Here is a 22,437-nt window from a genome sequence, read left to right on the forward strand (position 1 = left end):
TTGTTACTAATTTATTACAATTTTTATAACTGTTTTCATTATTATTTCGTTACTATTTTGTTACTAATTTTTTACCATTTTTATTACTATTTTATTACTACTTTGTTTCTAATTTTTTACCATTTTTATTACAATTTTATTACTACTTTGTTTCTAATTTTTTACCATTTTTATTACTATTTTATTACTATTCTGTTACTAATTTTTTACCATTTTTATTACTCTATTATTTCCATTTTGTTACTATTTCATTACCATTTTTATTACAATTTTCATTATTATTTTCATTACTATCAAACCTCTAAAATGTTAACACAAGTGAATGGCGTTTTCCACAGGGGGGAATTTGGGGTGGGAATTTGGGGGGGTCCGACGATGAGGAAGGGGGGGATTCGTGCCTCAGTTTCCCTCCCTGGAATGAGGCAGCTCCAGGAAGGAGAAGGAATTTGGGGCAGGAATTTGGGGTGGGAATTTGGGGGGGGGATCAGGGGATTCGTGCCTCAGTTTCCCTCCCTGGAATGAGGCAGCTCCAGGAAGGAGAAGGAATTTGGGGCGGGAATTTGGGGTGGGAATTTGGGGTGGGAATTTGGGGTGGGAATTTCGGGGGTCATAGGATGGGGGAGGGGGGGGGGTGTGAGATGTGCCTCAGTTTCCCCTGGAATGCTGCAGGAAGGAGCGGGAATTTGGGGCGGGAATTTGGGGCGGGGGGATCCGAGGATGAGGAGGGGGGGGTTGGGATTGGTGCCTCAGTTTCCCCCGGAATGTTGGAGCTCCAGGAAGGAGCGGGGATTTGGGGGGTCCCAGGATGGGGAGGGGGAGATTTTGTGCCTCAGTTTCCCCAGGAATTCTGCAGCTCCAGGAAGGAGCGGGGATTTGGGGGAGGGCGGGGGTCAGAGGATAACGGGGATTTGTGCCTCAGTTTCCCCCCTGGAATGCTGCAGGAAGCAGCGGGAATTTGGGGCGGGAATTTGGGGCGGGAATTTGGGGCGGGGGGATCCGAGGATGAGGAGGGGCGATTGGTGCCTCAGTTTCCCCCGGAATGTTGGAGCTCCAGGAAGGAGCGGGGATTTGGGGGGTCCCAGGATGGGGAGGGGGAGATTTTGTGCCTCAGTTTCCCCAGGAATTCTGCAGCTCCGGGAAAGAGCGGGGAATTGGGGGCGGGGATTTGGGGGCGGGGATTTGATTTGGGGGCGGGGCTTTGGCGGGGGGCGGGGAGAAATTCCGGGGGTTTCCAGAATGAGGTGGGGGGGGGCTGTGCCTCAGTTTCCCCTGGAATGCGGCAGTTCCAGGAAGGGGCGGGAATTCGGGGGGGGGGGGGGAATTTGGGGGCGGGGATTTGGGGGGGGTCCCAGTATAGGGAGGGGGCGGGGTTGTGCCTCAGTTTCCCCCGGGCAATTCGGGGGTCCCGGCTTGGGATCCGGGGCTGTTTTGGGGGCGGGGCGAGGCTCAGCCGTGGCCACGCCCACCTGGGGAGGAAAGGGGCGGGGCGAACCCCCCGGGCCGGGGCGGGAATTAATTAATAAATTTATTAATTAATAAATTAATTGATATTTGCCAACTCCCCCCCCTCCGGGCCGGCTCGGGAATCCCCGGGGCAATTCCGGGATTTAATTAATTAATTAATTTTTAAATTAATTGCGAAACCCCCCCTACCCCCCCCCCATTCCCCCCGGGCCGGCTCGGGAATCCCCGGGGCAGTTCCGGGATTTAATTAATTAATAAATTCATTAATTGCGAAACCCTCCGCTCCCCGGACCGGCTCGGGAATCCCCGGGGCAGTTCCGGGAGTTAATTAATGAAGAAATTCATTAATATTTGCAAACACCCCCCCCCCCTCCCCCTCACCGGGCCAGGTCGGGAATTAATTAACAAATTAATTAATTTGCGAACTTCCTCGGTGTGGGTCAGGAATTCCTGGGGCAGTTCCGGGAGTTAATTAATGAATGCATTAATTAATTAGCGAAGCCCCCCGGGGCGGGGCAGTCCCGGGCCCGCGGCCAGGCCGGGCCGGGGGGGGGTGCCGGGAGTTAATTAATGAATGCATTAATTAATTAGCGAGGCCCCGGTCCCCCGGCCGGGCCGGGGGCGGTGCTGGGAGTTAATTAATGAATACATTAATTAATTAGCGAGGCCCCGGTCCCCCGGCCGGGCCGGGGGCGGTGCCGGGAGTTAATTAATGAATGCATTAATTAATTAGCGAGGCCCCGGTCCCCCGGCCGGGCCGGGGGCGGTGCTGGGAGTTAATTAATGAATGCATTAATTAATTAGCGAGGCCCCGGGCCCGCGGCCGGGCCGGGGGCGGTGCCGGGAGTTAATTAATGAATGCATTAATTAATTAGCGAGGCCCCGGTCCCCCGGCCGGGCCGGGGGCGGTGCTGGGAGTTAATTAATGAATGCATTAATTAATTAGCGAGGCCCCGGGCCCGCGGCCAGGCCGGGGCGGTGCCGGGGCCGTTCCAGAAAGCTCCGGGAGCGGAACGGGAGCGGGAACGGGGCGGGACCGGGACCGGCCCGAGGATAAAGCGGCACCGGAGCGGCCCCGGCCCCGGCACCGGAGCGGGAATGCGGGTACGGGACTGCGGGAACCCTGAACCCCGAACCCCAAATCCCTGAATCCCTGAACCCCGAATCCCCGAACCCCTGAATCCCCAAATCCCCAAATCCCTGAACCCCAAATCCCCGAACCCCAAATCCCTGAACCCTCAAACCCCTGATTCCCAAATCCCCGAACCCCTGAATCCCTGAACCCCGAATCCCAAAACCCCGAACCCCCAAATCCCTGAATCCCGAACCCCCGAATCCCAAATCCCCGAATCCCCAAATCCCTGAATCCCTGAACCCCGAACCCCCGCATCCCTGAAAAATCTCTGAACTCCCAAATCCCCGAAACCCAAATCCCCGAACCCCTGAATCCCTGAATCCCCGAACCTCGAATCCCGAATCCCTGAACCCTCAAACCCCTGAACCCCGAATCCCCGAACCCCTGAATCCCAAAACCCCGAACCCCCAAATCCCCGAACCCTCAAACCCCTGAACCCCTGGATCCCAAATCCCCGAACCCCCAAATCCCTGAAAAATCCCTGAACTCCCAAAACCCCGAACCCCCAAATCCCCGAACCCTCAAACCCCTGAACCCCTGGATCCCAAATCCCCGAACCCCCAAATCCCTGAAAAATCCCTGAACTCCCAAATCCCCGAACCCCCAAATCCCTGAACCTTCAAACCCCTGAACCCCAAATCCCCGAACCCCTGAATCCCAAAACCCTGAACCCTCAAACCCCTGAACCTCCGAATCCCAAATCCCTGAACCCCGTATCCCCAAATCCCCCAACCCCCAAATTCCCAAATCCCCGAATCCCCCAACTCGAACCCTCGGATCCCCGAACCCCCCAAATCCCTGACCCCCGAATCCCAAATCCCCGAATCCCCAAATCCCCAATTCCCGAACCCCCAAACCCCCGAATCCCAAATCCCTGAATCCCGAACCCTCAAACCCCAAATCCCTGAATCCCGAATTCCTAAATCCCCAAATCCCGAACCCCCGAACCCCCAAATCCCCAAGTCCTGAATCCCCGAACTCCCATCCCCAAATCCCCGAACTCTCGAACCCCCAAATCCCTGAATCCCAAATTCCCGAACCCCCAAATCCTCGAACCCCGAACACCCAAATCCCTGAATCCCAAATTCCCGAACCCCCAAATCCCCAAACTCCGAATTCCCGAACCCCAAATCCCAGAACCCCCCAAATCCCCGAACCCCCACATTTCCAGATCTCAGAACTCCCTGAATCCCAAAACCCCAAATCCTCGAACCCCCGAACCCCCAAATCTCGGAACCCCCAAATTCCAAAACCCCCCAAACCTCCAAACCCCAAATTCCGGAATCCCCGAACCCCCAAATCTTCGAATCCCAAATCCTGAACCCCAAATCCCCCAATTTCCCCCCAATTTTCCCCATTTTTTTCCCTTTCCCCCCCCCAGTTTTGGGGTCCCCCCGGGCGGTTTTTGGGGTGGGGGCGGGGATGGAGCGGGCGGAGGCTCGGCGGGAATTTCCCACAATTCCCCGCGCCGGGCAGGACCCAACGGGGATTTGGGATTTGGGGCCATGATTTGGGATTTGGGGCGATGATTTGGGATTTGGGGCGATGATTTGGGATTTGGGGCCATTATTTGGGATTTGGGATTTTGAGGGCGGTGATTTGGGGTGCAGGGGGGGGGTTATTTGGGATTTGCGGGGTTTTTTTTGGGATGGGGAGTTATTTGGGATTTGGGGTTTATTTGGGATTTCGAGGGGGGTTATTTGGGATTTGGGGTTTATTTGGGATTTCGAGGGGGGTTATTTGGGATTTGGGGTTTATTTGGGATTTCGAGGGGAGTGATTTGGGATTTGGGGTGCAGGGAGGGGTTATTTGGGATTTGCGGGGTTTTTTTGGGGATGGGGAGTTATTTGGGATTTGGGGTTTATTTGGGATTTCGAGGGGGGTGATTTGGGATTTGGGGTTTATTTGGGATTTCGAGGGGGGTTATTTGGGATTTGGGGTTTATTTGGGATGCGGGAGGGTTATTTGGGATTTGGGCTGCAGGGGGGTGATTTGGGATTTGGGGTACGTGGGGTTGTTTTGGGATTTGGGGGGGGGTTTATTTAAGATTTGGGGGATATTTTGGGCTGGGGGGTAAATTAGGATTTGGGATATGCGGGATTCTTTGGGATTTGGGATTGGGGGCGTTATTTGGGACGGGGGGGTGATTTTGTGGGGCTTGTTTGGGATTTGGGGGGAGTTGTTCGGGATTTGGGATATACGGAGTTATTTGGGATTTGGGGGGGCCGTTTGGAATGGGGGAATTATTTGGGATGTGGCAATGGGGTTTTTGGGGTGTCGGGGGGGTTATTTGGGATTTGGGGGGGTTATTTGGGATGGGGTTTTTTTTGGGGATTTGGGGGGGGGTTGTTTGGGATGGGGTTTTTGGGATTTCAGATTTTTTGGGGGGGTTGTTTGGGATGTGGGATGGGTTATTTGGGATGGGGTTTTTGGGATTTCAGGTGGGTTTTTTTGGGATTTGGGGGGGTTGTTTGGGATGTGGGATGGGTTTATTTGGGATGGGGGTTTATTTGGGACTTGGGGGGCTGTGGGATGGGGTTGTTGGGGTGTCGGGGGGGTATTTGGGATTTGGGGGGGTTATTTGGGATGTGGGATGGGGTTTTTGGGGTGTCGGGAGGGTATTTGGGGTTTTCTTAGGATTTGGGGGGGGTTGTTTGGGCTGTGGGTTCTGGTTTTGGGCTGTGGGACGGCTTTTTGGGTTTTGGGGCTGGGTTTTTGGGGTTTTGGGCTGTGTTTGGGTTTCTGGGCTGTGCTTTTGGGGTTTCTGAGCTGTGTTTTGGGGTTTTGGGGTTTCTGGGCTGTGTTTTTTTGGGTTTCGGGGCTGTGTTTTGGGCTGTGTTTTTGGGTTGTGTTTTTTGGGTTTCTGGGTTGTGTTTTTTGGGGTTTCTGGGCTGTGTTTTTTGGGTTTTTGGGGTTTCTGAGCTGTGTTTTTTGGGTTTTTGGGCTGTGTTTTTTGGGGTTTTTGGGCTGTGTTTTTTTGGGTTTCTGAGCTGTGTTTTTTGGGGTTTTTGGGCTGTGTTTTTGGGGTTTTTGGGCTGTGTTTGTTTGGGTTTCGGGGCTGTGTTTTGGGCTGTGTTTTTGGGTTTTTGGGCTGTGTTTTTTTGGGGTTTTGGGCTGTGTTTTTTTGGGGTTTTGGGCTGTGTTTTGGGCTGTGTTTTTGGGTTTTTGGGCTGTGTGTTTTTGGGTTTCTGGGCTGTGTTTTTTTGGGGTTTCTGGGCTGTGTTTTTGGGTTTCGGGGCTGTGTTTTGGGCTGTGTTTTTTTGGGGTTTTGGGCTGTGTTTTTTTGGGGTTTTTGGGCTGTGTTCTTGGGCTTTCTGGGCTGTGTTTTTTTGGGTTTCTGAGCTGTGTTTTTTTGGGTTTTTGGGCTGTGTTTTGGGCTGTGTTTTGGGGTTTTGGGCTGTGTTTTGGGTTTTTGGGCTGTGTGTTTGGGTTTCTGAGCTGTGTTTTTTTGGGGTTTTGGGCTGTGTTTTGGGCTGTGTTTTGGGGTTTTTGGGCTGTGTTTTTTTGGGTTTTTGGGCTGTGTGTTTTTGGGTTTTTGGGCTGTGTGTTTTTGGGTTTCTGAGCTGTGTTTTTTTGGGGTTTCTGAGCTGTGTTTGGGTTTCGGGGCTGTGTTTTGGGCTGTGTGTTTTGGGGTTTTTGGGCTGTGTTTTTGGGTTTTTGGGCTGTGTTTGTTTGGTTTCGGGGCTGTTTTCCTGCAGTGTCACCCTGCAGGGGGGGTTGGGGACAGTGGCCCCCCCGGGCTGGGCCCGCATTGCACAAGGCTGGGGAGGGAAGGGGGGGCTGGGCCGGGCTTAGCTGGGTTCACTTGGGTTTTATTTGGGTTTTATTTGGGTTTTATTTGGGTTTTATTTGGGTTTATTCGGATTTTATTTGGGTTTTATTCGGTTTTTATTTAGGTTTATTCAGATTTTATTTGGGTTTTATTTGGTTTTTATTCAGGGTTTATTTAGGTTCTATTTCGGTTTTTATTCGGGTTTTATTCAGTTTTTATTCGGTTTTTATTTGGGTTTTATTCGGTTTTTATTTGGGTTTATTTGGGTTTTATTCGGTTTTTATTCGGTTTTTATTCGGGTTTTATTCGGTTTTTATTCAGGGTTTATTTGGCTTTTATTCGGGTTTTATTCAGGTTTTATTTGGGTTTTATTTTGTTTTTATTTGGGTTTAATTGGGTTTTATTTGGGTTTATTTAGGTTCTATTACGGTTTTTATTTGGGTTTATTCGGGTTTTATTCGGTTTTTATTTGGATTTATTTGGGTTTTATTCGGGGTTTATTTGTGTTTTATTCAGTTTTATTTCTGTTTTTATTTGGGTTTATTTAGGTTTTATTCGGGGTTGGTTTTTTGTGTGTTAAATTCCGGATTCCTTCGGTTTTATTTGGGTTATTTTGGGTGTGTTTGGGTTTCATTTGGGAATTGCACAACCCCGGAGGGGGCGGCGGCGGCTCCCACGGGGGGGGCGGGGGGGGGGACCCGGGGCCGCTCCTTTTTTTGGGGGGGGGGGAGGGGAAGGGACCGGGGCCGCTCCTTTTTTTGGGGGGGGTTTTGGGGGGGGGGGGGTTGCGGTTTGGGCCCCGCCCGGGAAATTCCGAAATTCCGCCCGCGGTTCCCGGGCCCGGGGGGGGCACGGCCGGAACCCCCCAGAGCCCCCCGAGACCCCCAGGGCCCCCCCAAACACCCGCAATGCTCAGGGACCCCCCCAAAAGTGCTCAGGGACCCCTCAATGCTCAGGGAACCCCACAAATGCGCCCCTAAACGCCCCTAAATCCCCCCCAGTGCGCCCCTAAACCCCCTCTGATCCCCAACGCTCAGGAACCCCACAAGTGCGCCACTAAATCCCCCTAAATCGCCCCTAAACGCCCCTAAATCCCCTCTGATCCCCCAATGCTCAGGAACCCCACAAGTGCGCCCCTAAATCCCCCAATGCGCCCCTAAACGCCCCTAAATCCTCTCTGATCCCCCAACGCTCAGGAACCCCACAAGTGCGCCCCTAAATCCCCCAATGCGCCCCTAAACGCCCCTAAATCCCCTCTGATCCCCCAACGCTCAGGGAACCCCACAGTGTGCCCCTAAACGCCCCTAAATCCCCCAGTGCGCCCCTAAATCCCCTCTGATCCCCCAATGCTCAGGAACCCCCCCAGTGTGCCCCTAAACCCCCTAAATCCCCCCCAGTGTGCCCCTAAATCCCCTCTGATCCCCCAACGCTCAGGGACCCCCACAAGTGCGCCCCTAAACGCCCCTAAATCCCCTCTGATCCCCCCCCCGGACCCCTAAACCCCCCAGTGCCCCCCATAAACCCCCCCCAAAACCCCCAACCCCCCCCATGCCCCAGTGCCCCCCCCAAACCCCCTCCCCTCCCCTCCCCCCCCATTTCCCGCTCCCGGCTTTGTTTGGTTTGGGGGGGGCGGGGAGGGGGGGGGAGGGGATGAGTCACAGTCCCGTGAGGGTGGGGGAGGGGCAGGCCCGGCCCTGACCCCCCCCTGTGACCCCCCCCGTCCCCTCTGTCCCCTCCCCGTCCCCTCTGTCCCCCTCTGTCCCTTCCTGTCCCACCTGTCCCTCCCTGTCTCCCCCATGTCCCCCCCATGTCCCTTCCTGTCCCTGTCACCCCCATGACCCCCATTTCCCCCCCTGGCGCCCCGGTCCCCATTGCTGTCCCTGTCCCCTCCCTGTCCCTGACCCTCCCATCCCCTCCTGTCCCCAATCCCTGTCCCTGTCCCCTCCTGTCCCCCCATGTCCCTGTCCCTGAGCCCCCTGTCCCACCCTGACCCTCCTGTCCCCTCCTGTCCCCCCATGTCCCCTCCTGTCCCTGTTCCCCCCTGACCCCCCTGTTGCTGTCCCCCCCCCGCCGTCCCCCCATGCCCGTCTCTGTCCCCTCCCCCAGACCATGGCACTGTCCCCATCCCCTCCTGACCCCGCCCTTGTCCCTGTCCCCAATCCCTGTCCCTGACACCCCAGCCCCTCCTGGCCGTGTCCCCCATCCCTGTCAGTGTCCCTGACCCCCCTGTCCCACCCTGTCACTCCTGTCCCCCCGTCCCCTCCTGTCCCCTGGCCCCCATGTCCCTTGTCCCTTTCTGTCCCTGTCCCCCCCATTCCCCCCTGTTGCTGTCCCCCCATCTCACCCTGTCCCCCCCAATCCTGTCCCTGTCCCCTCCTGAGCCCCCTGTCCCTTGTCCCTGACCCCCCTGTCCCCATCCTTGTCCCTGTCCCCAGACCATGGTGCTGTCATTGTCCCCTGTCCTTCTCCCTGTCCCCAGGCCATGGCACTGTCCTTGTCCCTGTCGCTGTCCCCTCACCCCGTCCTTCACCCTGTCCCTGTCCCCAGGCCATGGCGCTGTCCCTGTCCCTGTCCCTGTCCCTGTCCCCTGACCCTGTCGCTGTCACTGTCCCCAGGCCATGGCGCTGTCCCTGTCGCTGTCCCCTCATCCTGTCCCTGTCCCTGTCCCTGTCCCTGTCCCTGTCCCCTGACCCTGTTGCTGTCACTGTCCCCAGGCCATGGCGCTGTCCCTGTCACTGTCCCTGTCCCTGTCCCCTGTCCCTGTCCCTGTCCCCTGACCCTGTCGCTGTCGCTGTCCCATGTCCCCTGTCCCTGCTCCCTGTTCCTGTCGCTGTCCCCTTACCCTGTCCCTGTCCCCTCACCCTGTCGCTGTCCCCAGGCCATGGCGCTGTCCCTGTCGCTGTCCCCTCATCCTGTCCCTGTCCCTGTCCCCTGACCCTGTCGCTGTCGCTGTCCCCAGGCCATGGTGCTGTCCCTGTCCCTGTCCCTGTCCCCTGTCCCTGTCCCCTGACCCTGTTGCTGTCGCTGTCCCCAGGCCATGGCGCTGTCCCTGTCCCTGTCCCCTGACCCTGTCGCTGTCACTGTCCCCAGGCCATGGCGCTGTCCCTGTCCCTGTCCCTGTCCCCTGTCCCTGTCCCTGTCCCCTCACCCTGTCCCTGTCACTGTCCCCAGGCCATGGCGCTGTCCCTGTCGCTGTCGCTGTCGCTGCTGGCGCTCCTGGCCCTGGGGGGGGCACGGGCACTGCTGCCCCCCGGGGAGCTCCGAGGTGAGGAGGGGAAATTTGGGGGGTTTGGGGTTAAATTTGGGGGGTTTGGGGTTAAATTTGGGGGGTTTGGGGCTAAATTTGGGGGGGGGTTTGGGTTAAATTTGGGGGGTTAAATTTGGGGAGGTTTGGGGTTAAATTTGAGGGGTTTGGGGTTAAATTTGGGAGCTTTGGGGTTAAATTTGGGGGGGTTAGGGTGAAATTTGGGGGGTTGGGGTTAAATTTGGGGCGTTTGGGGTTAAATTTGGGGGGGTTTGGGGTTAAATTTGGGGGGGTTTGGGTTAAATCTGGGGGGTTCAATTTGGGGGGGTTAGGGTTAAATTTGGGGCTTTTGGGGTTAAATTTGGGGGGGGTTGGGGTTAAATTTGGGGGGTTTGGGGTTAAATCTGGGGGGTTAAATTTGGGGCGTTTGGGGTTAAATTTGGGGGGGTTTGGGGTTAAATTTGGGGGGGTTTGGGTTAAATCTGGGGGGTTCAATTTGGGGGGGTTAGGGTTAAATTTGGGGCTTTTGGGGTTAAATTTGGGGGGGGGTTGGGGTTAAATTTGGGGGGTTTGGGGTTAAATCTGGGGGGTTAAATTTGGGGCGTTTGGGGTTAAATTTGGGGGGTCTGGGGTTAAATTTGCGGAGGGTTTGGGGTTAAATTTGGGGGATTTGGGGAGGGGGAGTCATGGGATCTCATTTTGGGGCGTTGGGGACAGTGGTGGGGGTCATGGGTTTTAATTTTGGGGGGGTTGGGGAGGGTCTCATTTGGGGGGGGTCGCACGCTGGGGGGGTCACAGGTTTTAATTTTGGGGGATTTGGGGGGTAATTTTTCCCCAATTTTCCCCATCTTTTCTCTGTATTTCCCCCCAATTTTCCCTCACTTTTCCCCCATCTTTTCCCCCCAATTTTCCCTCACTTTTCCCCCATCTTTTCCCCCCAATTTTCCCTCACTTTTCCCCCCAATTTTCCCCCAACTTTTGCCCACTCTTCCCCAATTTTCCCCAATTTTCCCCACTTTCCCCCCCATTCTCCCCCCATTTCCCCTCACTTTTCCCACGAATTTTCCCCATTTTCTCCCCAATTTTCCCCCACTTTTCCCCAAAATTTCCCCATCTTTTCTCTGTGTTTCCCCCTTCTTTTCACCCTTCTTTTCCCATTCTTTTCCCCAATTTCCCCTGGATATTTCCTCCACATTTCCTCCACTTTTCCTCCACTTTTCCATCCACTTTTCCCCCAAATTTCCCCATCTTTTCTCTCTGTTTCTCCCTTCTTTTCCCCCTTCTTTTCCCCCTTCTTTTCCCCCACTTTCCCCCACTTTTCCCCCTTCTTTCCCCCCACTTTCCCCTGGATATTTCCCCCACTTTTCCCCCTTCTTTCCCCCCACTTTCCCCTGGATATTTCCCCCAATTTTCCCCATCTTTTCTCTGTGTTTCTCCCTTCTTTCCACCCTTCTTTTCCCCCAATTTCCCCCCATTTTCCCCCATTTTTCCCCCCCATTTCCCCCCCACTTTCCCCCCGCTTTCCCTCTGATATTTCCTCCACTTTTCCTCCACTTTTCCCCCACTTTACCCCCAATTTTTCCCCAATTTCCCCCGGATATTTCCCCCACTTTTCCTCCACCTTTCCCCCCGCTTTTTCCCCACTTTTCCCCAATTTTGCCCCAATATTCCCCCTGCCCTGCAGAGCTGTCTGCGGCCGGCAGCCGCGTGGTGGACGCGGAGGTGGAGCGGGCGCTGCAGGGCGTGCGCAGGATGCAGGAGCTGCTGCAGCGCAGCGACCGCGGCCACCAGGAGCTGCTGCGCTCCCTGCAGCAGGCCCAGCGCGGAAAGGAGGTGTGGGAATGGGATTGGGATTGGGATTTGGGATTGGGATTTGGGATTGGGATTGGGATTTGGGAGCTGCTGCACTCCCTGCAGCAGGCACAGCGCGGAAAGGAGGTGTGGGAGAGGGAATGGGATCGGGATTGGGATTGGGATTGGGATTGGGATTGGGATTGGGATTGGGATCGGGATCGGGATTGGGATCGGGATCGGGATCAGGAATGGGAACGGGAGTGGAGCGCAGCGGCCGCGGGCACCAGGAGCTGCTGCGCTCCCTGCAGCAGGTGCAGCGTGGAAAGGAGGTGTGGGATTGGGGATGGGATTGGGATTTGGGATCGGGATTGGGATTTGGGATCGGGATTGGGATTGGGATTTGGGAATGGGATGGAATCAGGAACAGGAACGGGAGTGGAGCACAGCGGCCGCGGGCACCAGGAGCTGCTGCGCTCCCTGCAGCAGGTGCAGCGCGGAAGGGAGGTGTGGGATTGGGATCGGGATTGGGATTGGGAATGGGATTGGGATTGGGATTGGGATTTGGGAATGGGATTTGGGATTGTAATTGGGATTGGGATTGGGATTGGGATCAGGAATGGGAACGGGAGTGGAGCGCAGCGACTGCAGGCACCAGGAGCTGCTGCGCTCCCTGCAGCAGCTGCGGTGAGGGAAGGAGGTGTGGGAACGGGATTGGGATTGGGATTGGGATCGGGATTTGGGATCGGGGACGGAAATGGGATCGGGATTGGGAATGGGATTTGGGAATGGGATTTGGGATCAGGAATGGGAATGGGAGTGGGAATGGGAAGAGGATGGGAACAGGAACAGGAATGGAATGGGGATGGAATCAGAATGGTCCGGGAATGGGGAAGGGATGGGGATGGGAATGGCAACAGGACAGGAATGGGATCGGTATGGGAATGGAATGGGAATGGGATTGGGCTGGGAATGGGAAAGGGATGGGAATGGGATTGGGCTGGGAATGGGAAAGGGATGGGAATGGGATTGGGCTGGGGATGGGATTGGGCTGGGGATGGGCTGGGAAAGGGATGGTCTGGGAATAGGAATGGGATGGGAATGGGATTGGGCTGGGAATGGGAATGGGATGGGAATGGGATTGGGCTGGGAATGGGATTGGGCTGGGGATGGGCTGGGAACGGGATGGTCTGGGAATGGGGAATGCCATCCCAGGAATGGGGGATGCTGTCCTGGGAATGGTGTGTCCTGGGTTCTGGAACGTCCCGAGAATCTGGGAATGCTGTGTCAGGGGTTGGGTGTCCTGGGAATGGGGATTGCTGTGTCAGGGATCGGAGTGTTCCAGGAACAGGGAATGCTGTGTCAGGGATCGAAGTGTTCCAGGAACAGGGAATGCTGTGTCAGGTGTTGGGTGTCCTGGGAATGGGGATTGCTGTGTCAGGGGTCAATGTGTCCTGGAACAGGGAATGCCGTCCCAGGAACAGGGAATGCTGTGTCAGGGATCGGAGTGTTCCGGGAACAGGGAATGCTGTGTCAGGGGTTGGGTGTCCTGGGAATTGGGAATGCTGTGTCAGGGATCGGAGTGTTCCGGGAACAGGGAATGCTGTGTCAGGGGTTGGGTGTTCCGGGAACAGGGGATGCCCTAAAGCAGTTGGGAATCTGGGAATCTGGGAATGCCATGCTGGGGTTCAGCCACTCCCAGGGGTCTGGGAATGCCGTGCTTGGGATTGGGGTGTCCCAGGAACCTGGGAATGCTGTGCTGGGGACTGGTGTATCCCAGCACTCTGGGAATGCCAGGATTGGGAATGCTTGGGAATTGTGTGTCCTGGAACTCTGGGAATGTCATGCCAGGGCTCAGGGTGTTCCGGGGCTCTGGGAATGCCGTGCTGGATATTGGGGTGTCCTGGAACTCTGGGAATGCCGTGTTGGGGTTTGGGGTGTTCTGGGAATCTGGGAATGCTGTGCCGGGACTCGGCTGCTCCCTGGACTCTGGGAATGCTGTGCTTGGGATTGCTGTGCCCCAGGACTCTGGGAATGCCGTGCTGGGGTTTGGGGCGTCCTGGGAATCTGGGAATGCCAGGACTGGGATTGCTGTGTCCCAGGGCTCTGGAAATGCCATGCTGGGGTTTGGGGCGTCCTGGGAATGCCAGGATTGGGATTGCTGTGCCCCAGGACTCTGGGAATGCCGTGCCGGGGTTTGGGGTGTCCCAGGAATCTGGGAATGCCAGGATTGGGATTGCTGTGTCCCAGAGCTCTGGGCATGCTGCGTGGGAGTTGGGGTGTCCTGGGAATCTGGGAATGTGGGGATTGGGATGTCCCAGGACTCTGGGAATGCCGTGCCGGGGACTGGGGTGTCCTGGAACTCTGGAATGCTGGGATTGGGGTGTCCCAGGACTCTGGGAATGCCGTGCCGGGGACTGGGGTGTCCTGGAACTTTGGGAATGCTGTGCCGGGGATCGGGGTGTCCTGAAACTCTGGGAATGCCGTGCCAGGGACTGGGGTGTCCTGGAACTCTGGGAATACTGGGATTGGGGTGTCCTGGAACTCTGGGAATACTGGGATCGGGGATTGGGGTGTCCTGGAACTCTGGGAATACTGGGATCGGGGTGTCCCGGGACTCTGGGAATGCCAGGATTGGGGTGTCCCAGGACTCTGGGAATGCCGTGCTGGGACCCGGCCGGCCCCGGTGCCCCGGGCACGCGGCTCAGAGGGCGGCATTCCCGGCAGGAAGCGGTGCAGCTGGCGCGGCAGAAGGAGCAGGAGCTGTCGGCGCGGGGCGAGCGCTGCAACGCCTCGGTGCAGGCGCTGTGGGAGAGCTGCAAGCCCTGCCTGCGGCAGCGCTGCCTCCGCTTCTACTCCCGCACCTGCCGCAGCGGCGCCGGGCTCGTGGGCCGACAGGTGAGCCGCCGCGGCAGCGGGGAAACTGCGGGGAAAACGACCGGGAAACGGCGGGGAAACAGCGGGGAAACACCAGGGAAAAAATGAGGAAACAGCGGGGAAATAACAAGGAAACAGCGGGGAAACAACAGGGAAATAATGAGGAAACAGTGGGGAAACAATGAGGAAATACCAGGAAACAGCGGGGAAGCACTGGAGAAACACCAGGGAAAAAATGGAGAAACAACAGGGAAATAATGAGGAAACAGCGGAGAAACACCAGGGAAAAAATGGGGAAACAAACAATGGGGAAAAAATGGAGAAACAGCAGGGAAATAATGAGGAAACAGCGGGGAAACAACAGGGAAATAACTAGGGAACAGTGGGGAAACACCAGGGAAAAAATGGGGAAACAACAGGGAAATAATGAGGAAACAGAGGGGAAACACCAGGGAAAAAATGGAGAAACAACAGGGAAATAATGAGGAAACAGCAGGGAAACACCGGGGAAAAAATGGGGAAACAACAGGGAAATAACAAGGAAACAGCGGGGAAACACCAGGGAAAAAACGGGGAAAAGCAGGGAAATAATGAGGAAACAGTGGGGAAACAAACAATGGGGAAAAAATGGGGAAACAACAGGGAAATAATGAGGAAACAATGGGGGAAAAATGGGGAAACAACAGGGAAATAACGAGGGAACAGTGGGGAAACAAACAATGGGGAAACACAGGGAAACAACGAGGAAATGCCGAGAAACAACGAGGAAACACTGGGGAAACACCGGGGGAAAACAGGGAAACAAGGGGAAAAAATGGGGAAGTACCAGGAGCGTAGAAGGGAACAGCAGGGAACCAATGGGGAAACAGCATGGAAGCAATGGGGAAACAATGGGGAAAAAACAGGGAAATAGCAGGGAAATAATGGGGGAGCACCAGGGAAATACCGTGAAGATACCAGGGAAACAGTGGGGAAAGAACCAGGAAACAACAGGGAAACACCCAGAAAACATTGAGGAAACATTGGGAAACAACAGGGAAACAGTGGAGACATACTGGGGAAAGACCAGGGAAATACTGGGAAAATACCAGGGAAACAGTGGGGAAAAGGGAGGGAAAAACCAGGAAGTAATGGGGAAACACTGAGGAAATACCAGAAAAACAATGGGGAAACAACCAGGAAACAACAGGAGATGCTGGGGAAATACTGGAAAAACAACAGGGAAACAATGGGAAGCAATGGGGAAACAGCAGGGAAACACCAGAGAAACAGTGGGGAAACAATGGAGAAACAGCGCGGAAGCAACAGGGAAGTAATGGGAAAATACCAGGGAAATGAGGAAATGCAGGGGAAACAATGGGGAAACAGTAGAGAAACACTGGGGGAAACAATGGGAAAAAAATGGGAAACAACAGAGAAACAATGGGGAAACACCAGGGAAACATGGGGAAAACAACGGGGAAAAAATGGGAAACACTGGGGAAATACCAGGAAAACAAAGGGGAAACAATGGGGAAACACCAGGGAAATAATGGGGAAGTAACAGGGAAACACCGGGGAAATCCTGGGGAAGTACCAGGAAAACGTCAGGGAAACAACGGGAAAACGGGGGGATTGGGGATGATCCCCTTCCCATTCCCATTAGCCAGAGTGTCAGCGGCTGAGGGACACAGGGATGCCAGGAAAAGGGGGTTTGGGGTGATCCCATTCCCACCTTTGGGATGATCCCATTCCCGTTAGTGACTCCAGGCAGGTGAGGGACACCGGGGTACAGGAAAAGGGGATTTGGGCTGATCCTATTCCCATTCCCATTAGTGACTCCAGGCAGGTGAGGGGCACCGGGATACGGGAAAAGGGGATTTGGGATGATCCCATTCCTGTCAGTGACCCCACACAGGTGAGGGTCACTGGGATACAGGAAAAGGGGATTTGGGCTGATCCCATTCCCATTCCCATTCCCGTTAGTGACTCCAGGCAGGTGAGGGGCACCGGGATACGGGAAAAGGGGGAACTCAGCCTCACCCCACTCCCGTTCCCATTAACTGGAAAACTGCCGGGGAGGGACCCCACATCACACGGGAATACCGGGAAGGGCCAGGCTTTGGTCTCATCCCATTCCCAGGGCCTGGGCTGCTGAGGGATCCCACAAGGATACTGGGAATGGGGGACTCTGCCCTGATCCCATTCCCAGAGGGTGTCCAGGTGTGGGATCCCACATCCCATAGGGATACCAGGAAAGGGGAATTCTGTGCTGATCCCATTCCCAGAGGGTCTCCAGGTGTGGGATCCCGGGAATGGCCGGGTTTTGATCCCATTCCCAGAGAGTCTCAGGTGCAGGGATCCCACATCCCATAGGAATACCAGGAAAGGGGGATTCTGCCCTGATCCCATTCCCAGAGGGTCTCCAGGTGCGGGATCCCACATAGCACAGGGATCCTGTGAACGGCCAGGTTTTGATCCCATTCCCAGAGGGTCTCCATGTGCAGGATCCCACATCACACAGGGATCCCAAGAAAGGGGGATTTTGCCCTGATCCCAGTCCCAAAGACTGCAGGATCCCACATAGCGGAGGGATCCTGGGAATAAGGGATTCTGCCCTGATCCCATTCCCAGAGAGTCTCAAAGTGCAGGATCCCACATGGCCCAGGGATCCTGGGTTTTGTTCCATTCCCAGAGGGTCTCCGGTTTGGGATCTTGGGAATGGCTGGGTTTTGATCCCATTCCCTGAGGGTCTTCAGGTGCAGGATCCCACATCACACAGGAAAGGGGGATTTTGCCCTGATCCCATTCCCAGAGGGTCTCAGGTGTGGGATCCCAGGAACAGCTGGGTTTTGATCCCATTCCCAGAGGGTCTCAGGTGGGGGATCCCTCATGGCACAGGGATCTTGGGAATGGCAGGGTTTTGATCCCATTCCCAGAGGGTCTCAGGTGTGGGATCCCACATGGCACAGGGATCCTGGGAATGGCAGGGTTTGTTCCCATTCCGAGATGGTCTCCAGGTGTGGGATCCTGGGAATGGCCAAGCTTTGATCCCCTTCCCAGAGGGTCTCAGGTGCAGGATCCCACATAGCCCGGGGATCCTGGATTCTGGCCCCATTCCCAGAGGGTCTCCAGCTGTGGGATTCTGGGAACAGCTGGGGTTTGACCCCATTCCCAGAGGGTCTCCAGCTGTGGGATCCCTCATGGTCCAGGGATCCCAGGTTTTGATCCCATTCCCAGAGGGTCTCCGTGTGTGGGATCCTAGGAATGGCCAGCTTTTGATCCCATTCCCAGAGGGTCTCAGGTGGGGGATCCCACATGGCACAGGGATCCTGGGAATGGCAGGGTTTTGTTCCCATTCCCAGAGGGTCTCAGGTGCAGGATCCCACATAGCCCGGGGATCCTGGATTCTGGCCCCATTCCCAGAGGGTCTCCAGGTGAGGGATCCCACATCACACAGGGATCCTAGGAATGGCTAAGCTTTGATCCCATTCCCAGAGGGTCTCCAGGTGCAGGATCCCATATTGCCCAGGGATCCCTGGTTTTGTTCCCATTCCCAGAGGGTCTCCAGGTGCAGGATCCCACATAGCCCGGGGATCCCAGGTCCTGACCCCATTCCCATTCCCATTCCCAGCTGGAGGAATTCCTGAACCACTCGTCTCCCATCTCCATCTGGGTGGACGGCGAGCGCCTGGACTCGCTGCTGGAGCGCGACGAGCGCCAGGAGCGGCAGCTGCAGGACCTGGAGGAGCGCTTCGGCCTCATGGAGGACGGCGTCCAGGACATCTTCCTCGACAGCTCCCGGGTCCAGGGCCGCCTCCACCCCTTCTTCCAGGTGCCTTTCGGCGGCTTCCGCGAGGCGCTGGGGCCGCCGGTGCAGCGGCTGCGCCTCCCGCGCCGCTCCCGGCGCTTCTCCGGGGACTTCTTCCCGTTCTTCCCGCACCGCCACGGCGGCTTCCAGCAGCTCTTCCAGCCGCTCTTCCAGATGACCCAGCGCATGCTGGAGGACGCCCAGGGCAGCTGGGAGAATCCCACCGGAGAGTTCGGGACAGGTGGGAATGGAGGGGAGCGGGACGGCGGGTGGGGGATCCACCGAATTCCGGTGGGGTTTGGGGAAAAGAGTCGCGGGGAAACTGTCGGGAGTTTCGGGGATTCTGAGAAAGGACTCCCAGAAAATCCTTCCCAGGTCTGGAGGATTTGGGGGATTCTGAGAAAAGATTCCCAGAAAACAGTTTGCAGCCTTGGAGGATTTGAAGGATTCTGAGGAAAGATTCCCAGAACATCCTTGGCAACGTTGGAGGATTTGGGGAATTCTGAGAAAAGATTCCCAGAAAATCCCTTGGAACGTTGGAGGATTCTGAGAAAAGATTCCCAGAAAATCCTTGGTAACTTTGGAAGATTTGGAGGATTTCTGGGAAAAGATTCGCAGAAAATCCTCGGCAACGTTGGAGGATTCTGGGAAAAGGTTCCCAGAAAATCCTTTGACACCTTGGAGGATTCTGGGAAAAGGTTCCCAGAAAATCCTTTGCAATCTTGGAGGATTCTGAGGTTTCTGAGAAGATTCCCAGAAAATCCTTGGCAACTTTGGAGGATTTGGGGGATTCTGGGAAAAGATTCCCAGAAAATCCTTGGCAATGTTGGAGGATTCCCTAAAGGGAGTTCCCATGGAAACCTGGGAATCAGGAGCTTCACTGGTGATGGGCTGGGATTTTGGGGTGTTGTCCCACTTCAATCCCGGCTGCCATCATGGGAATGGGGTTTTTTTTTTGGGGAATTTTGCAGGTGTTTGGGTTTTTTGGGAATGCTGCTGATGGGTCTTTTGTGAGGGGGAGAATGTTGGAGGTTTTGGGAATAATGCAGGCAGGTTTTTTTTAAGGAATGTTGGAGGTATTTGGGTTTTTTGGGAATATGCAGGTATTTTTTATGGGAATACTGCAGGTGGTTTTTACAGGGAATATTGCCGGTGTTAGGTTGTTTTTGGGATTGTGCTGATGATTTTTTGGTGTTTGTTTTTTTTGGGATTACAGCCGATGTTTTTTCGGTGTTTGTTTTTTTTTGGGATTACAGCCAATGTTTTTTCGGTGTTTGGTTTTTTTTGGGGATTACAGCCGATGTTTTTTCGGTGTTTGTTTTTTTTGGGAATGTCGCAGCCGGTGCCATCACCGTCTGCCAACGCAGCCCTGGGGACGGGAGGGGCCCAAATTCCAAGGAAAAATCCCTTTTCTGGCACCTGGGGGGGACCTGCCGGGGCTGGGGGGGGATTTGGGGAGCTGAGGCCGGCCCGGAATTCCCGCAGAATCCCGGAATTTCAGCAATGACCGGATGGTTTGCCGGGAGATCCGGCGGAACTCGGCTGGCTGCCTGCGGATGAAGGATGAGTGCGAGCAGTGCCGGGAGATCCTGGCCCTGGGTGAGCCGGGAACGGGAACGGGAATGGAAAAGGAGATGGAAAAATGGGCGTGGGGTTGGGAATGGGGGAATGGGAACGGGGATGGGAATCGGGACAGGGAATGGGGACAAGGATGGGAGTAGGGATGGGAATGGGGGAATGGGAACAGGAATGGGGGAATGGGAATGAGGAATGGGGGAACGGGAATGAGGAATGGGGGAACGGGAATGAGGAACGGGGACAAGGATGGGAGTGGGGATGGGAATGGGGAAGGGAACAGGGATGGGAATGGGGGACAGGGATAGGGATGGGAATGGGAATGGGGAACAGGGACAGGAATGGGAATGGAGACGGGAACAGGACAGGAACAAGGATGGGAACGAGCAAGGATGGGAATGGGATGAGAATGGGGATGGAACAGGGATGGGAATGGGGATATGGACAGGAATGGGAATGGGGACAGGAATGGGGACGGGAAAGGAGATGGAAAACTGGGAGTGGGAATGGGAATGGGATGGGAAAGGGAATGGAAATGGGGACGGAACAGGTACAGGGATGCGGATGGGGACGGGAATGGGAACAGGGATGGGAATGGGAACAGGGATGGGAGGAGCAATTCAGGGTTTGGGGTGCACAGGGTGGGTCTGGGGGGGGTTGGAGTGCATTTTGGGGTGGGGGAACGTGGGATGGGGATAGGATGGGGCGGGATGAACCCCGCAGGGCCGTGCTGACCCCATCCCGCCCCGTCCCAGACTGCGGGCAGGAGGATCCCTCCCAGCAGGAGCTGCGGGAGCAGCTGGAGGACGCCGTGCGCGTGGCCGAGCGCTTCACGCGCCGCTACGATTCCCTGCTCCGGGAATTCCAGGAGGAAATGTTCAACACCTCCGGCCTGCTGGACCAGCTGAACCGCCAGTTCGGCTGGGTGTCCCGCCTGGCCAACCACTCCATGGGCTCCGACGGCTTCCTGCAGGTCACCACGGTGAGGCCGGCGGGATGGGGCCGGGATGGGGCCGGGATGGGAGCGGGGACGGGGGCGGGAAGGCGGAAAGTGGGACAGGGCCACAAAGGGCTCTTTGTGCTCCGGCCGGGAATCTCTTGGCAGAGCCGGATGCCGGGATGGGAGCCAAGGTCAGGGGCCCGCCTGGGGCTCTCCCGCGGCGGCTCCGACCTCAGAAATTCAGAATTTCCCGTGGGATGACCCCAGTGTCCATTCCAGGTGCTGTCCAAGGCTCCGAACCCCGAGGACCCCTCGGTGCCCCCGGACACGCAGGTGACCGTGCAGCTCTTCGACTCGGAGCCGCTGGCGCTGACCGTGCCCGGGGACATCCCCTGGGACGACCCCCGGTTCATGGAGAACGTGGCCCAGCAGGCGCTGCAGCACTTCAAGGAAAACGCCGTGTGAGTCCTGTGGGACCTTCCCAAACCCCCCCTGAGGGATAACAGAGGGCTCATCCCGAATTTTCCCTCATTTCCAGAGAGTAGCCGGGCAATGCCGCCGCTGCTGCCCCTCCGGATCCCCCTTCCCGGGGGGAATTCTCAGCATCGCTGCCACCTCTCCCCTCCTGACCCTTCCTGCTGCCAGGACCCTGCTGGGCCCCAAACGGAAAATAAAGGTAGAGTTGAACACCCTGGAACTGCCTACGGAGTTTTTGGGATCATCCTGTGGGAAAAAGAAGGAAAACAAGCCTCGGAATTTTCCATAATTTCGTCATTGCGGAATTGTGGAGTTGAGGAATCAGGATCCGGTCCCAGATCTGATTCAGCAGGAGCTGCCCAGGATTGCAGACCTGTCCCCATCCTGTGGGACACAAATCCCAGTGCCAGGGCCTGTCCCCATCCTGTGGGAAACAAATCCCAGTGCCAGGGCCTGTCCCAGTGCCATGGACACGGATACCAGGGCCAGGGCCTGTCCCCATCCTGTGGGACACAAATCCCAGTGCCAGGGCCTGTCCCAGTGCCATGGACACAGATCCCAGTGCCAGGGCCTGTCCCAGTTCATGGATCCCAGTGCCATGGACACGAATACCAGTGCCAGGGCCTGTCCCAGTTTATGGATCCCAGTGCCAGGGCCTGTCCCAGTTTATGGATCCCAGTGCCAGGGCCTGCCCCCATCCTGTGGGACACAAATCCCAGTGCCAGGGCCTCTCCCAGTGCCATGGACACGGATCCCAGTGCCAGGGCCTGTCCCAGTTCATGGGACACAAATCCCAGTGCCAGGGCCTGTCCCCATCCCAGTGCCATGGACACAAATCCCAGTGCCAGGGCCTGTCCCAGTGCCATGGACACAAATCCCAGTGCCAGGGCCTGTCCCAGTTCATGGATCCCAGTGCCAGGGCCTGTCCCCATCCCAGTGCCAGGGTCTGTCCCCATCCCAGTGCCATGGACACAGATCCCAGTGCCATGGACACAAATCCCAGTGCCAGGGCCTGTCCCAGTGTCATGGACATGGATCCCAATGCCAGGGCCTGTCCCAGTTCATGGATCCCAGCGCCAGGGCCTGTCCCCATCCCATGGACACGGATCCCAGTGCCAGGGCTTGTCCCCATCACAGTGCCATGGACACGGATCCCAGTGCCAGGGCCTGTCCCCATCCCAGTGCCATGGACACAGATCCCAGTGCCAGGGCCTGTCCCAGTTCATGGATCCCAGTGCCATGGACACAGATCCCAGTGCCAGGGCCTGTCCCAGTTCATGGATCCCAGTGCCATGGACACAGATCCCAGTGCCATGGACACGGATCCCAGTGCCAGGGCCTGTCCCCATCCCATGGACACGGATCCCAGTGC

At 56.3% G+C, this 22,437-nt stretch overlaps 2 protein-coding genes across 2 annotated transcripts; both read left to right on the forward strand.

Annotated features, from left to right (window-relative positions):
• Window positions 1–2,413: 2,413 nt before the first annotated feature.
• Window positions 2,414–21,285, forward strand: CLU (clusterin). The gene is made up of 9 exons (XM_071417140.1): window positions 2,414–2,568; window positions 9,543–9,636; window positions 11,300–11,448; window positions 14,134–14,304; window positions 17,897–18,314; window positions 19,559–19,672; window positions 20,404–20,630; window positions 20,868–21,049; window positions 21,127–21,285. The coding sequence occupies exons 1-9, from the start codon at window positions 2,563–2,565 to the stop codon at window positions 21,131–21,133; spliced, it is 1,368 nt and encodes a 455-aa protein (XP_071273241.1). The 5' UTR covers window positions 2,414–2,562; the 3' UTR covers window positions 21,134–21,285.
• LOC139584900 (uncharacterized) lies at window positions 4,022–7,845 on the forward strand. Its single transcript, XM_071417252.1, has 3 exons — window positions 4,022–4,036; window positions 5,237–6,441; window positions 6,506–7,845. Exons 1-2 carry the CDS (start codon window positions 4,022–4,024, stop codon window positions 6,392–6,394), a joined length of 1,173 nt encoding a protein of 390 aa, XP_071273353.1. The 3' UTR covers window positions 6,395–6,441; window positions 6,506–7,845.
• Window positions 21,286–22,437: the final 1,152 nt, after the last annotated feature.

Source organism: Agelaius tricolor, unplaced genomic scaffold (assembly GCF_023055355.1).
Source record: "Agelaius tricolor isolate 1412-34295 unplaced genomic scaffold, bAgeTri1.0.p SCAF_68, whole genome shotgun sequence".
Classification (NCBI taxonomy): Eukaryota; Metazoa; Chordata; class Aves; order Passeriformes; family Icteridae; genus Agelaius; species Agelaius tricolor.

Excerpts from the sequence above, each read along its gene's own strand:
- CLU (XM_071417140.1), top strand. Across the intron at positions 9,637-11,299 it reads GCCCCCCGGGGAGCTCCGAG|AGCTGTCTGCGGCCGGCAGC; the intron begins GTGAGGAGGGGA and ends CCTGCCCTGCAG. Across the intron at positions 20,631-20,867 it reads GCTTCCTGCAGGTCACCACG|GTGCTGTCCAAGGCTCCGAA; the intron begins GTGAGGCCGGCG and ends TGTCCATTCCAG.